Source organism: Colossoma macropomum, unplaced genomic scaffold (assembly GCF_904425465.1).
Source record: "Colossoma macropomum unplaced genomic scaffold, Colossoma_macropomum, whole genome shotgun sequence".
Lineage (NCBI taxonomy): Eukaryota > Metazoa > Chordata > Actinopteri > Characiformes > Serrasalmidae > Colossoma > Colossoma macropomum.
In genome coordinates, this window is record NW_023494806.1 from 6,256,469 (window position 1) to 6,271,696 (window position 15,228).

The window sequence follows — 15,228 nt, forward strand, 5'->3', positions numbered from 1 at the left end:
ACACATTACTTAATTTTTTCAAGGCAACCGGTTTCCTCAATTTTTTTAAGTAAATTCAACTTATCCGGGCTTACAGTGTAGAGTGTCCAATTCTGGGCTGATCATAGTCATCAATCTCCAACTGTTTGGTGAATCTCCTGCTCGGTCACACCAGCTAAACAGTAACTACTTGCTGAGGTGTTTGAGCTGGAAAATCAACTGTCCTGGAGCTGGACACACCTGCTCTAAGGGCACTCCTCAACCAAACCATACTAATGGCTAACAGTCACTAATAGCACAGTTTGGGGTTGGTGTCTACAGCATGTCCACTTCATAAGAAATCTGCTGATTTCTACTTATTCCACTTTTTTGCTTTTTCAAATATGAGCTCTCTTTGAGACTAATAAAGCTCTCAGCTTTCTCTCTGTTTCTGCCACTGTCCTCTCCCACATCTGTGCCTTTTGTTGGCTATGGTTTGGAGCGAGTGGGCTGCGTTTTGGGAGCCTGTCCAGGGGAGTTGTCTCCGCACCGCGGCAGTAATTGGGTGACGGATTAGTGCAGAGCTTATTCAGAGCGCCTTGGCTCGCGCACAATCCTGTCGACGTGACGATGGTGGGAAAGCAGTAGAGGAAAGTCTTCTTCCTCTGCTTAACTGACCGATTCGCCCACTGCATGTTCCCTTGCCAGCTTAATCAAAGCTCTTTCTGGCACTGTTGTCAGATCTTCTGTGATGGGAGTAGGCCTACAGGGCCTGGGGTTTCTTTATCACTTAGTGTGTGAAATGGGGCCAGAGTCTGAATATGTATTTAGAAATAGGGTATAGTGGCCTACAGAGTCATTGCACAACAGCAACTGCAAGGTCAACAAACAACTACATTACCAGAAACACAACACTGTGTTTTTTGCTGTTGGTAAATTTAGTAATTCCAAATATCATGTGCTGAATAATTGGAAACTACACAAGGATGCATATGACAAAATTCTGAGGTTCCCAGTTTGGAACACCATTACCAGAAATAAATCTTTTTAAATACATAGGCATAACATTCTGACTGCCTCCTTGTTTCTACGCTCATTGTCCATTTTATCAGCTCCACTTACTATATAGGTGCACTTTGTAGTTCTACAGTTACAGACTGTAGTCCATCTGTTTCTCTGCATACTTTTAGTTTTTAAACACCTCAGTGTCACTGCTGGACTGAGAATAGTCCACCAACCAAAAATATTCAGCCAAAAGCATCCTGTGGGCAGCGTCCTGTGACCACTGATGAAGGACTAGAGCATGACCAACACAAACTGTGCAGCAGCAGATGAGCTATCGTCTCTGACTTTACATCTACAAGGTGGACTGACAAGGTAGGAGTGTCTAATAGAGTGGACAGTGAGTGGACACAGTGTTTAAAAACTCCAGCAGCACTGCTGTTTCTGATCCACTTGTACCAGCACAACACACACTAACACACCACCACCACGTCAGTGTTACTGCAGTGCTGAGAATGATCCTCCACCCAAATAGTACCTGCTCTGTGGTGGTCCATGGGGGTCCTGACCACTGAAGAACAGGGTAAAAGGGGGCAGTAGTCCATCTGTTTCTCTGCAAAGTATGCAGAGAAACAGATGGACTATAGTCTGTAACTGTAGAACTACAAAGTGCACCTATATAGTAAGTGGAGCTGATAAAATGGACAATGAGCGTAGAAACAAGGAGGTGGTCAGAATGTTATGCCTGATCAGTGTACGCCATGCATACTAACAAAAAGACAGAGGGGATCTCTCAAGCTCCAGGCCACCAGGGGTATGTGATACACTAAACTGCCCAGTGCCATGGCCTTCAGTGCCAGGCCTATAACTCGACACATTAGCATCTATAGCAGTGCTCACCAAGCTTTCTTCAGGAGATCTGCTTTCCTGAACTGTTAGTTCTAATCTGCATCTGACATGTTTCACCCCCCAATTATGTTACACGAAGGTGTCTGACCCAGCCAATCAAGGACTTCTGAACATGAAGAAGTTTATTAGCTGGTGAAGGTGTGGCACATTGTGGTTGGAACTAGACTACAGGAACCCCATAGATCTCCAGGACCAGAGTTGGTGATCTACACTCTTAAAAAAGATGGTTCTTCACGGTTCCTTTGGTAAAGACAATGGGTCTATATAGGACCATGAACACTAAAAGAACCATTTTCATGCTTAAATGATTCAGCATGGTGAAATGGTTCTTCAGATTGACGGAGAATGTGTTGTTTATGGTTCTGTTTAGAACCTTTTTGAAAATGGTTCAATATGGTGAAATGGTTCTTCAGATCGATGGAGAATGTGATGTTTATTGTTCTGTTTAGAACCTTTTTAAAAATGGTTCAGTATGGTCAAATGGTTCTTCAGATTGATGGAAAATGTGTCGTATATTTTAAAAATGGTTCTATGTGGTGAAATGGTTGTTCAGATTAACGGAGAATGAGTTGGTAATGGTTCTAAATAGAACCTTTTATAAAATGACTCAATATATCACCAAAAAGGGTTCTACTATTGTTACAAACATGTCAAGCTTGTAATGTTAGAAGAACCCTTTTTGATTCAACATGGAACCAAACACATTCTCCATCGATCTGAAGAACGATTTCACCATGCAAAGAACCACTTAAGCATGCAAATTGTTCTTTGAGTGTTCATGGTTCTAAAGAGAACCAATGTCTTTACTAAAGAAACCTTGAAGAGTCATCTTTTTTAGTTAGTATCAGCCACTGAATTGTCTTTATGGCTGAAATCAGTTTATCTGTGTGTTTTCCTGTTTAGATCCTGGTGTTTTCCTTGTGCTAATAAACAATTCCAACCTCATAAAGGGCTTAATCAGCAGAGGAGTTGATTCAAGTGTTCCTGTAGGAGAGAAAACAATGCAATGCATGTTGCACGCATGCTTCAGGAGCATAACGGAAGCACAGCTCTGGTCAACTGAATAAAAGAAGCTTCCCGGTTTTATGTGCTGCTGCTTTATTAGTGTTTAAGGTTGCGGGTTACAGCAAAATCTCAGATAACACTCATGGTCAGTTAACTGATGAAAGGACTGCTTGAATCAAAGATGAGCTGGGGTTCATTCTCACACTGTTCGTGGATAGATCTTCATCTACTTGGCCTGTGACTTGGTCTGCATCATTTCCTCCGGCACCACCTCTGGTTGGACCTCCAGCTGGGAGGGGATCTCCTCCTGAGTTTGCCCAGTGGCGGGTTGCTCAATTTCAGCTTCAGCAAGCTGCACCTCTCCCTCTCCCTCGGGTTCCTGGACATCTCCATCTGACACAGCTTCGGCTTTCTCCTCCAACTGGGACGTCACGGTGTCTGGAGCTTGAGCAGCTTCAGGTTGCTCTGCGGGCTCCTGCACCTCCTCCGGGGCCTCCCCAGCATCTTCAACCTTTTCCTCAGAGACTTCCACTTGTTCCTCCTCCGGCATCAGTTCTTTCTGAGCCTTTTCTTCTGGCTGACCCTCTTCAGCAGTGCTTGGGGTGGGTTCCTCTTCTCCCTCTACGGTAGGAGCTGGAAAAAATGGAAGGAAACAGGCTCAACTCCAAAACACATAATTCAGTTTATGACTCTGGAACTTAAGAAACAGTTTATGAGTCCAGGACTTAATAATTTATGGGTGCAAGGCATTGAGAGCCGAAATATAAAAGTAAAACCCTTGCTCTCTAACGCAAAATAAACAAAACAATTGCAGCTTGTTTGGAAAAGCTGCAAAATCATTTTGTTTGGAGGTTTTACTTCCATAAACCAGCAGGTGGGTCACCTGTGGGATGAAGCCTGTCATCAGATTCAGGCTGCTGGGCTTCAGATTCATCCTCAGGCTTCGTTTCAGCACCTGGAGGGACGGTGGGCTGAGAATCGTCTCTCTCGCTCGGTGGGATCCCTTCCCCTTCAGCAGTCTCCTCACCCTGGAGGTCGTCCTCCTGTTTGCCTTCAACGGTTGGTGCCTCCACCTGTGGCACAAACGAGAAACGTTTTTCAGACGGAGACGAGGAGTTTAAAATGCCACTTCGCGACCCACTAAATACCAGAGGCACTGCACACCGACATGATTAATTTTCCAGGGTTGTGGGAAAAGGCCAGCAATCCCTCCAAGGGTGAAACACAGTTCCATTTAATCACTTTGTTGGTTATTAGAACAATTATGAGACTGGTAATTGGAAAAAAGGAGGGCGATTAATTTATAAACTGCTATACAGATTTAGACGTCTTACTTTTACAGCAGGCTGTAGGATTGCATACCTCTAATTATTTCTGAAATCCCTTTGGCTCTAGTAGAAAAGCATATTTTGCTTTTGCAGCCAATTAACTGGCGTGGCGCAGCGGTGCTGCAAATTGACTCAAGGAAAGAGAATTCTCACATTGGTAAATAATTGCAACACTCGCATTCTCAGAGCACAGTAAATGCCTTCTGTCTTTGTGGGTGTTATTTTTCCAAACACCTGGACTCTCTCTGGAGTCTCTCTCACATTACAAAACCTCATAATTGGACTCTTTCTCCTAAGGCAAAAAATACAAATAATTGCTAGTGGATTACAAAACAAAGTTAATAAAAAGTTGCCAAAATCAAGTATCTTGTGTGGCATGTGAATACGAGAAATGCCAAAATACAATTGTGGAATGGTGAAAAGGCTCACCTGGACTGGAATAGTGATGTCGGCCGGCTGGGGAACGCTGGTTAATTTGGCTTCAACAGTAAGGATTCCATCTCCGGTCAGGAAAGATTGCATAGTCTCTACATCTACTCCCGATGGAAGCCTGGCACAATGTTAAATTAAAATCCTCATCAACATTATGTCAACTGGGATTTACTTTTCAAATGAGTCAAACTGCATTTTAAACTGACTTGTATTTCCTTGTGAAACATCTAGAGATGTAGCCATGTTCATCTTGTCTCTCTTCGTGTTTTCCTGTGGGTTAAATACAGCAGACACTGGATTTAATGAAATGAAGAAGAAAGTATTCTAATCTCAATCACTTTCAGAGACACTTTCCACACAATAGGTCTACACATAGATTTCTCAGTTCATTCTGAGAACCCTTAAAACATCTCTGCATTCTCATAACGCACTGATGCACATTTACAACAGTGTCACTTTTCCTGGAGAGCCAACTTCAGTACTTATCCAACCCTCAAACCTGAAAAAACATAAATTCTTTGGAGCAGGTGTGGCCAATTAGCATTGGAACGTATTTTTATAGGAAGGTAGCCAACATTCTCATATACGACAATGTAATTATAATGTAATGATAATGTTATGACAATGGTTACTTCCGCCAGCACAATCTGAGTGGTTAAGAAGTCCTGTTATATGCCATAACTTCTTAACTTCTATAAGACATTTGACCTTCAGCCCATTTGGTCAGATTCTACTTAAGCCCCTAAGTGAGTCTTTCCGGTCAGCAACTGTGACGAAACACCTAAACAAACTACAGTTATTTGGAAAATAACAGCACAATTCAGCAAACAAGGTGGCTGTGAAATGCTTTACAGACTGACTGGAACAAAACTGATATTGTGACAATTTTATGGCTATTAGGTACTGTTTTCTAGCAGAAGGAATTGCTAGTATTAAAGCATGTATGATTAAATACTCTGGACTTCTCATGCTCATGTTCTACTGCTTAAGTAGAACATTACTTTTGACAGTTATTAAAGGACGATCTCCAGTAACCAGGCTGGTGACCTTTGCTTTACAACATGCACTCTTAAAAAGGAGGATCTTCAAAGTTTTTTAGTAAAGACAGTGACAATATATAGAATTGTTTGAATGGTTAAATGGTTCTTCACCTTAATTCAGTATTTGTTGTATATGGCTCTTTGAAAACCCCTTAAAAATTATTCTAAATAGCACCAAAAGGGGTTTTTTGGGCCTATAAGAATTCATTTTTGTCTGATTAAACATTCTTTTTTGGTTTTTCTTGTTTTTTATTTTTCTTCTTTCAAACTTTTGTGAGATTCTTGTACTTTATTGCTTGACTCTGATTCTTTTCAGGCCTTTTCAATGGAGCTATACTAATAAAACACATTGTTATCATTTATTATGACTTACCTTCAATTACTAGGAAGCCAGTCTGCGTCCTGACAATTAGCTCTGTGGGTGCGAAATGGTTGACGTCCAGACTAACTGTCCACTTGCACTGCTCAGTGTAAACCTCGGACACCCCTTCGCTCAACTCCCTGTGGACCTTAATGCTCATGACCCTGGAGGCCCTGGTGTAACCGCGCCAAGAGGAACTTCCCAGCTTTCTGAAGAGATTCTCCATCCAGCTGAGGTCTCTGGAGTCCAACAATGGAGGAAGGCCAAAGTGCTGGTTGTAGAGCACACTGGGCTGCCATCCATAGCTTACGGGAGACCAGGTGGCATCACAGAAGGACTGTGGCTTGGTGCTCGTGGGCTTGGGTTCATCTGCCATGCTGAAGGGAATGCCAGAGGACTACAAGTCACACAAGTCTGAGTGGAATGGGCCTCCTCCTGAATTCACCTCTTATCTGGAGAGGCTGTGTGGTACTGGGAGACATCCTCGCAAGCCTTTATATACCCTGTCCTTGCCTTTTAGCGCTTACTAAGCAGCTCTGCTGATGCTAGGAGAGGAGAATGTAGGGACGAGGTGACGGAGAGTTAGCATGGACTGTTGCCTCGATCTTGCTTTGACCACTGTATGCTGGATGCTAATTAGAGATATTTATAGATGTGAAGGGAAAATGACAAATAGCTGGTGGATGAGGCAGACCATCGAGAGTGAACTCTGCCTAAGAACTCAACGGCCAAGAGGAGGTTTGTCACTTATCAGTGACCATTAGTATGCTGTAGAGACTGCATCCCAACTGGGAAGCTGGTGAAGGTGGCCAGATGCTGGTCAATTAGTTATGACATTTCGTTGCTCTAGATAGTATGGGGTATATATATATATATATATATATATATATATATATATATATATATATACATGGATGCATACATATGATAATATATAATATATATATGCGCAATAATCTGATAACTGCAGAAAATTTACATGTACTTGAGTAATCAGATAATAGGGAAACTCTGGGTCTACATGAATCAGACAGTAATCGGATTTCTGCTTTGCAACCAGCCAATAAACTCACAGAAGATGTGACGTAAACATAACGTAAAACTAAAACTTGATGCTGCAGCTTCTTTTATTTTTTGTGGCACTTAACCTAAAAATATGAACATACATCCTGTAGAAGATGAAGAACAATGCTGCTTGCTTATTTCTGGTAGAGCAGACTGTTTTCGCATATGCGCAGACTGAAAATTCAGAAAGAAATCAGAGTAAGAGTTTACATGCACTGAGAAATCTGATTACTGAGCTAAAATCCAGCTCTTTTTATCAGATTTCTATCAGATTTCTATTTTTAGACCTTACTCTGATCTAGAAAATTACTACAAATCGGAGTACATGGCCATACATGAGTACGTGAACTGTTTACATGACCATTTGAGTAATCAGATAACTAAAAAAATCCGATTATGATCTGATTATTGAGTGCATGTAATCACACTCACTGTATATAGGTTTTATGATGAATGAACCAAAAGAAACGGCCCAAAATTACTCGGAAAAAAGTCTGGTTCCATTGACTTACATTAAAAGGAAAGTATATTTTGCCCTTCTCCTGTAAAGTTATCATTTTGGCGATACAGTGTTTTGTTCTGACAGCAGTAATATATATACATCAGCAGCACACCTGATTAGACAATCCAGGTAGTGTATGAAGCCATAAATACTGGGATTCCTCAAGAAGCGATTTGGAAATTACACAACTTGTCAGTAGAAGGCCAGTAGAAATGGTTATGCTAATACACTGACAGACCTAAAATCACATTGTATTGTATTACTGTTTGTTTCTATTTATTCTAGTGTTAGAAAACAAACATCTGTCCAGATAAATAGCTTTAATCTTATTTTCTGATGTGACCTAAGGCTTCTGCAGAGTGTACCATCCTGCTGAGTTTAATTAAGCACAATGACCCCATTTTCACCTGGTGTTAAAAAGCAACCTGATGATGTAACAATTTTTTTGCATATTGAGAGATGCATATTAATCATTGTGCAATTGTAAATATGTGCTACAGCCATGTTAGAGGATTTTTGGCCCACACTGTGTTCACATATCACTTAGGTGTAAATGTGATTTGTGTAACAGCAGGATTTGTGGAGAAGCATCTGAATCTGAGTCTGAAGTTTACAGCTGGACAGTCTTGATTTGCCCACAAAATGTATTAGAACTTGATAAATACTGGTCATGTTTCAATAAATTATTACATGTTCTCATATAAAAATGCTTATTTTGGAAGGCTTTGAAGTTGTTTCGATTACTAGTACCAACAGTTCAGTGTCTCTCCATCCCGTAGTGCCCTGCCTGTACTATTATTTATAAAAAAATGGGCAGAAAAAAGTATAAAAGCATGATTGGCAGCTTTTTGGCTGAAGAGAAAATGATGTATATTAGATTTTTTGCTACACTATTCCTTCAAAGTCAATATGAATCAGAAATCATAACATAGAGAGAGAAGGTAAAATAACATTATATAATTAGTCAGTATTAAGTTTAAGTGTTTTGGTGTGATTTAGTTACACTGTCTTGGAACTTACCATGATGTTACCCAAAAGAATTACTTAGTACTTTGGAGTTTGTACCTTACACTTACCTGGTTAATATCTAGAACTTAAGGGGCTATAATAAAAAGCATTACTGAATCTTGCCTTGTGATATAATGAATTGTGTCTAATATGGTCAGCAGAACTGGCAGAAGTACACAAGTTTTTTGTCAAGTAAGAATATAAATGTACATGCTTCTAAATGTACTTAAAGTAAAAAATGTAAAAGCATTTATTTAAAAAGCTTTTCTAATAAATTTCCTGTGTTCCTGTTGAGTGATAATTAGATGTACACAAACATGACATTATGTGTACATAATGGTTTATGCTTGACCTTCATGCATCATCTGCAAAATCATGCAAATGACAGATTTAATGTTTTTTTGTTGTTGTTGTTGTTTTCATGAAGGATACACCAGTAAATTTTTGAACCAACCAGGTCAAATAGTTCTTGTAAGTCAGCCATGGATATAATTTTTTTCCCAACATATTTGCACCTTCCAGGATACGCACCGGATCACCACTATCACTTTCTTTCAGATCCGCCTTTCTTTTCACTTATCCGCCTCATCTGCTGCTTCTCTTTTCGTCCTTTTCTGCATTTGTGGTAGCTGTGGTAAAGAGTCTGGTCTGAAAATGGAGAAAGTAATAGAAAGAACAGATTTTTTCTTTTAAGATTTAGTGAGTAAAAGCAAAAATGATCAAGTGACAGAAATACTGAAGTACAGTAATTCCACTGCTGATGATCAGTTAATGAACTAACAACTTTAAACAAAGGTTCACTTTAATTTCAGGTTGACTATAAAGCAAGAGTATGGAATAAGACTGCCATTAGAAATTTGAATTTAAATGAAGTTTTAAATCTGGATCATACCATCGGAAATTGAATTCTGAACTAAAATTGCGTTCTGTGCTTTGTAAGAGAGCAATAAAAAATCTGAAACTGACTCAGTGAAGTCAAATTGAACATCTGAATTTCAGTTTCTCAAAAGCATTTAGTTTTTCCAGATTCACTTTCAAAATAAACAGCAATGCGATGTTTAAACCACAACCTGAATGTGTTTTGTATGTGCTTCATGAGGCCTGTCAACTCTAGCAATGCAGATGTGCCCAATATACTCATCCCGCTATTATTACAGTATCACTGCTGTGGAACATCACCCAAACAGTATCTGGTCAGTGGTGGTCCTATAGCGGTCCCTTTCCACTGATGGAAGTGGGGGAGGGGGTTAGATCAACTGCAGCAACAAATGGGCTACAGATAGTAACTGCAAGTGTACCTGTATGGTAGGTGTTTCTGATTAAATGGCGAGTGTAGGTACACATGGGGGGGGTTGGCCTGGAAGAGATTAGGTATTTGACTGCTTTTGTCTGCAAGACACCTAGATGTCATTTTGAACGTGAATCTGAAAATGTGAACTGATAGAAAAGCTACAAATTGAATTACAGACAGACTTAAAGACTTAAAACTCAATTTCAATTCAAAGACTTAAAACTCAATTTCAATTCAAAATTAAATTTCAGATTGTATGCTACTAATAGCATGAACTCCATATTAGAGCAGGGACACAATGTCTTGAGCAGTGCAGGGGCTACTACAAAAGTAGAACTGGTAAACACTGACATAATCCACAGTGGTTGAACAGCACCCAGCACTTTGACCCCAGGACAGGTTAAACAGTTCCTACTTGTCTGGCAGGTTTTCCGTGGCCCTGTTGCCATTAGAGACCAGTAACAGGGCACAAGGAAAACAGCTTTCAGCGTTTCATTTTACATTTACACAACTACTGGGATCTCTAGATAATATGTACTCTTCCAAGACCTCACTTGAATAATTAAACAAACCACAAACCGTAGCATGCCAACAACGCCAGTAGCAGTAAGACGGTACACTGGATCTGCCAAAGTTCGTGATCGTGGTCTCCAGCACAAGGAAAGCTGGGAACGGGTCTACTGGGAGAGTTTGGGTCGCAGCCAGAGAGAAAACAGCCAGCTGGGCTACAGGGTTGATGAGGTGGGATCTGCTTTACTTTAGAGTAGAAACCTATTCCGTCTCTGAAGCAGCTAGTGGTGTTTTATCATCATTTGTCAAATTTATACCTGTTTGTGATAAAAGCTTAATGCTTTAAACACTTTAAATTGTCTGTTTGCGATTCTGTAATGTGATAAAACTGCTGGACAATTTAGAAGGCCCACTGGATTAGGCCCACTAATGGTAAACATTAGCCATTTTGTTTACTTTCCAGTACTTTATATTAGTTAATTTGTCTGCATTAACTCAGTAATTGGTTGTTACTTAGCTGATTATTTGGATCAGGTGTGTTAGGATGTGGAAAAACTCTTAATGTATTAATTTAGGCAATGTAGCTAGCTGAAGTATTAAGCTCCCCAGACAAAAAATAAGTCACCTTGCGTGTTTAAGGTGGTAGTAACTTCAGGCTCCTGCAGATGGCGTTGCACGAAGATGATCAGGCTATGAATGCCTGCGACAGGATTCATAGATTGAGAAGAGGTGGTACAGTGCAGTGAATGTCTCATTTGATGTGTGGAAAATGGGTGGCAAAGCAGATGTTAATGATTGGCAAAATGGAGTGACCAGCAATGGTAAAAATCCCAGTCTACAGGAAATTCTCATCAGAATTTTTGAAAAACAAAACTGGTGGTCAGGGATTGCCGGTGTGTTTTACGTCTTATAAAGAAAAGTCACTTTGTTTTCAGGCAAGAATTGCTTCTAGAAGTCAACGCAGGTTCTTCACAACCAATTTCTGAAAGAACACTCCGCAGGGAACTGCATACCATGAACATATGGAGCAGAGTTGCACGCAAGAGGCCTTTATTCACTGTTTACAAAGTTGCCTGGTTACAGTGAACGAACTGGACTGTTCATGACCACAAAATCCCTATATTTGAATCCTCTTGAAAATCTGTGGGACTACTTGGAACAACGAGTAAGATGCCAGAGAAGGCATCCGTGAAAACTGTCTGAACTGGACAATTCTTTGATGCAAGAGTGAATGACCATTGACGTTGCCAATATCAAGAAACTTGTCCAGTCCATGCCAAATCAAATCACAGCTGTTATTCATGCTTGTGGAGGTGTTACATGCTATTAGGTACATTTCAGTCACAGGTGACAAATTTTTTGTGTGGTGAGTTTACATCTACACTGCCTGTCAAAAGTTTGGGTCTTTGTAAATTTTTAATACAAATTAACATGTTTTGTTTGTTGGTTTGCAATCATTTAACACATTAAAGACCAATCAGATTCATTTTGAGAAACCAGTCACACATGCAGAGTAATACGTGATTAACAGATCCGCGTAAATATACACTAGCTAGGTAGCTAACATCTGCTCTGGTATCACTATGCAGGGTAGCTATATAGATAGGTTTAACATCAAGACTTCACTAAAGGATTCACTGAAAAACAGTATCACACAAAGTGAAGTATATATTACATACATGTTCTTGAAGCTGCCATAAGTAGTATTCCCTCTGCTGTGGGAAAGTGAATGTAGTTGCTTGATGCAAACTTAATCCCTTGAAGGCACTAGTGAAAAATAGCATTATTGTCGCCATGCTCAGTAGATAAACAAAAGATATTAACAATTAGGGATGTACCAATAATCATATTTATGTTCAGTTTTGGTTTTTCACCGCCAAATTTGGAGAAGGCCAATTTTTAGCCTAGCACATTGCCAAAATTGCAATATAAACAACATTTTTTTATCATTAATGAGACAAAATAGCCTTTTAATTTCTTAAATGAAAGATCGGTTGCCTATTTAAATATCATGAATCAAAGTGTGACATGGAAAGCTGAAGGCCACTGACTGTTTAGCGCAATGATTCATGCTTAATGATGCGATGACATTTTGGTTTAAGTGAAGCAGCAGAATTCAGATACAGTCCAAGTGCACCTCCCTGCCTCATATCATTTATCTCACAAAATTACACCACAGATCAGCCAAAATGAAAATAATAAGTGGGCAGATTGCTGATCCTGTGTTTGGAGCCAAAATCTGTTGACTGCAGTTTTGGCCAATTGCAATCATGCATCCCTACTCACACAGTGATGGTTTCTAGTGTTTAATGTTTCTTGCTGCTTTCAAATGGTCACTGTTTTATAAAAAAAACACATTTCCCATCAGGAGGCACCACATGAACACCCTCTGAAATCAGATAATGAAGTCAGGATGCATAAATTGGCTGTTTGTCTGTCGACCTGTCCAGGGTGTATCCGCTTGGATAGGCTCCAGCACCCCAGCAACCCCGGAGGTTAAGCGGCTTAGATTTTGTGTGTATATGTGTGCATAAATTGATGCTTTGTGTTCTAAGTATATGCATTGTGAAGTCAACGCGTTTTCCATCATTTTAGCTCTCTTTTCTGCATCCTACTTTCCTTTGATTCCTTTTCTCTCAGTGATTGGTCTGGGTTTTTCCATCGTGGCAGTCTGTCCATCCTCTTTCCACCCACTGGATGCTGATCTTTGATACAGAACAGATTAACAGCATAAAGAATATCTCTCTGTCTCCAACGTGCACATGGCGGCCCAAGGACACAGTCTTTGATAAAGCCCTTCCCATGTGTCCCTTGTTTTCTTCTCTCCAGTGGTGCAGCTGCATTAGGCCTTGTAGTGAATGATGCCCCCCATCACACCTGATAATTCAGTCGCGTCTCTCAGAGCCTTCGACAAATGCTTCTGAAAGACACAGCGGCTTCCATTTGTAATGCAATTTACTCCCTCATTGTGGGCTACAGAGCTGCGATCACAGCCCGCGCTGTGAAATCTAAAGTACCGAATGCATTGTGGGATAGAAAATGTCAAGTGGGAGGTGTTGTCCCCAGGACTTTGCATTCATCATTGTTATTGCCTGTGTTTGGCTGCTGATCTAGGCAGATTCTCTTATATATATAGTGGCTTGGTGTGCATTATTGGAAGTGACTTGGTGGAGTGGAGGACGCCTGCATTGGCAAATGTTGAAGACTGTGCAGGAGAGGCCACTTTAATGGGCTTTTTCTCTTTCTCTGACAGCCTGCTGTTCAGATGGAGCTACTGAATTTTAAACAGCTCGCAGTGTAACAAACAGCCGTGCCGCTTTCCAATGGTTTCCAGGAAGGGACCCAGTAAAACACACGTTGCATAAGCAGTTGTCATACGGCCTCTTACAAATCACCGGGGATTGTGTAAGCAAATGCCATTAGCCGCTGTCTTGTCCTATAAACATATGGAGTCTGGTCATCCATTCTGCTTCATAGCTGGGTAGCAGCTCTGTCAACCTCAAGTGGAAACTGAATATATTTGTTTAAAGAAACTTGAATATTAGTAAGCCTGTAGTGCGCATATTTTCTCTGAGGAGAGGTAGTACTCTTGGGCCAATTTTATAACCATGACTGTGTTGCCATTTCAAAACAAATGGGTAAACACTAGTAGTTGCCGATATACCGAAGAATTAAATTCTTCTCTGGTATGAGTTTTGTCACAAATGTAGGATGCAAATACACAAATAATTGCAGTTCACACTAATGTTATCCCATTTAGTGGCTGACTCATGGATGTTGACAGAGAAGAGTGGCCTGTCTTTTCGGATTGCCTTGGCCTAACATGGACACCAGACCGATTGCCAAACTTGCTCTTGTATCGCCTGAGAATCCACCTGACTCAGCTGCATCAGACAAGGCCACAGTCGGGGCCTTGTGCACAAAACAAACCACGGACCAACTGGTACTGAAGCAGAATGACTGTAATATTTTTCGAATTCCAGCAGTGCCTGACAGTTAGAGGAGCGAGTTCTTTGTGAAATTTGACGAAGCTGAAGTTCTCATTCGTAATTTTCATTCCACCTTAAATGGTACAGCAATCACATTCAGACACCTGTACAGTACCAAAGTGTAACTGCTTCTCCAAATAAGGTGGAAAGGAAACAATCAAGCAAAAAGCTGTCCAGTGAGAAGCCTATTAAGAAACTTCAGCATTGTAGAAATTCAGATGTGAAACAATATTAAGCACAGTTTTTGCCGAACACACAGGGCTAGTGTTAGAAAGCAATATTGATACAGGTTTATTTACATATTGTTCAGATTTACTGTTTTGCACAAAAGAGCATCAGGACAGGAAAGGGGTAAAAGGGGGCAAGAAGACAGAAGGACTACAGTCTGTAATTGTAGAACTAAAAAGTGCACTAATATGGTAAGTGGAGCTGATAAAATGTGTGTATATATATATATATATATATATATATATATATATATATATATATATATATATATATCATCAACCATGTGTGTCCTGGATCCATCATCCTCATTACGTGTGTTATTCTGACCCCATCACCATCATGTGGTTTTTATATATATATATATATATATATATATATCACTGTTGTCGGAAGAAAACCTATATATATATATGTGTGTGTGTGTGTGTGATGCAGGTGTCACTGGGTCTATGAGCAGAATGTACAGTAAAGTACATAAAGTGTTCCCATAGTAAAGTGTTCTTAACAAGTGTAGACTGCATGTTTCATAAGCATAGATTATCTACATGGAGTTCTATGTGTTTTTATGAATATTGAGCCCTGAATATTGAGCCCTGGTTT

The 15,228-nt window shown here is 40.2% G+C and overlaps 2 protein-coding genes across 4 annotated transcripts in view; one reads left to right on the top strand and one right to left on the bottom strand.

Annotated features, from left to right (window-relative positions):
• Nucleotides 1–2,966: 2,966 nt before the first annotated feature.
• On the bottom strand, nt 2,967–10,599 carry si:dkey-1k23.3 (heat shock protein 67B1). Its single transcript, XM_036598413.1, has 7 exons — nt 10,481–10,599; nt 9,142–9,258; nt 6,048–6,412; nt 4,841–4,904; nt 4,632–4,752; nt 3,758–3,947; nt 2,967–3,507 (listed from the first exon to the last, which is right to left on the bottom strand). The coding sequence occupies exons 3-7, from the start codon at nt 6,409–6,411 to the stop codon at nt 3,101–3,103; spliced, it is 1,146 nt and encodes a 381-aa protein (XP_036454306.1). The 5' UTR covers nt 6,412; nt 9,142–9,258; nt 10,481–10,599; the 3' UTR covers nt 2,967–3,100.
• Nucleotides 10,322–15,228, top strand: part of LOC118827165 (coiled-coil domain-containing protein 60-like) — a 60,593-nt gene continuing 55,686 nt past the window's right edge. For all 3 annotated transcript variants that reach the window (XM_036598410.1, XM_036598411.1, XM_036598412.1), the window contains exon 1: nt 10,322–10,642. In XM_036598410.1, coding sequence (XP_036454303.1) covers nt 10,487–10,642 — 156 coding nt within the window. In that variant the 5' untranslated portion in view covers nt 10,322–10,486. The remainder of the gene's footprint in view (nt 10,643–15,228) is intronic.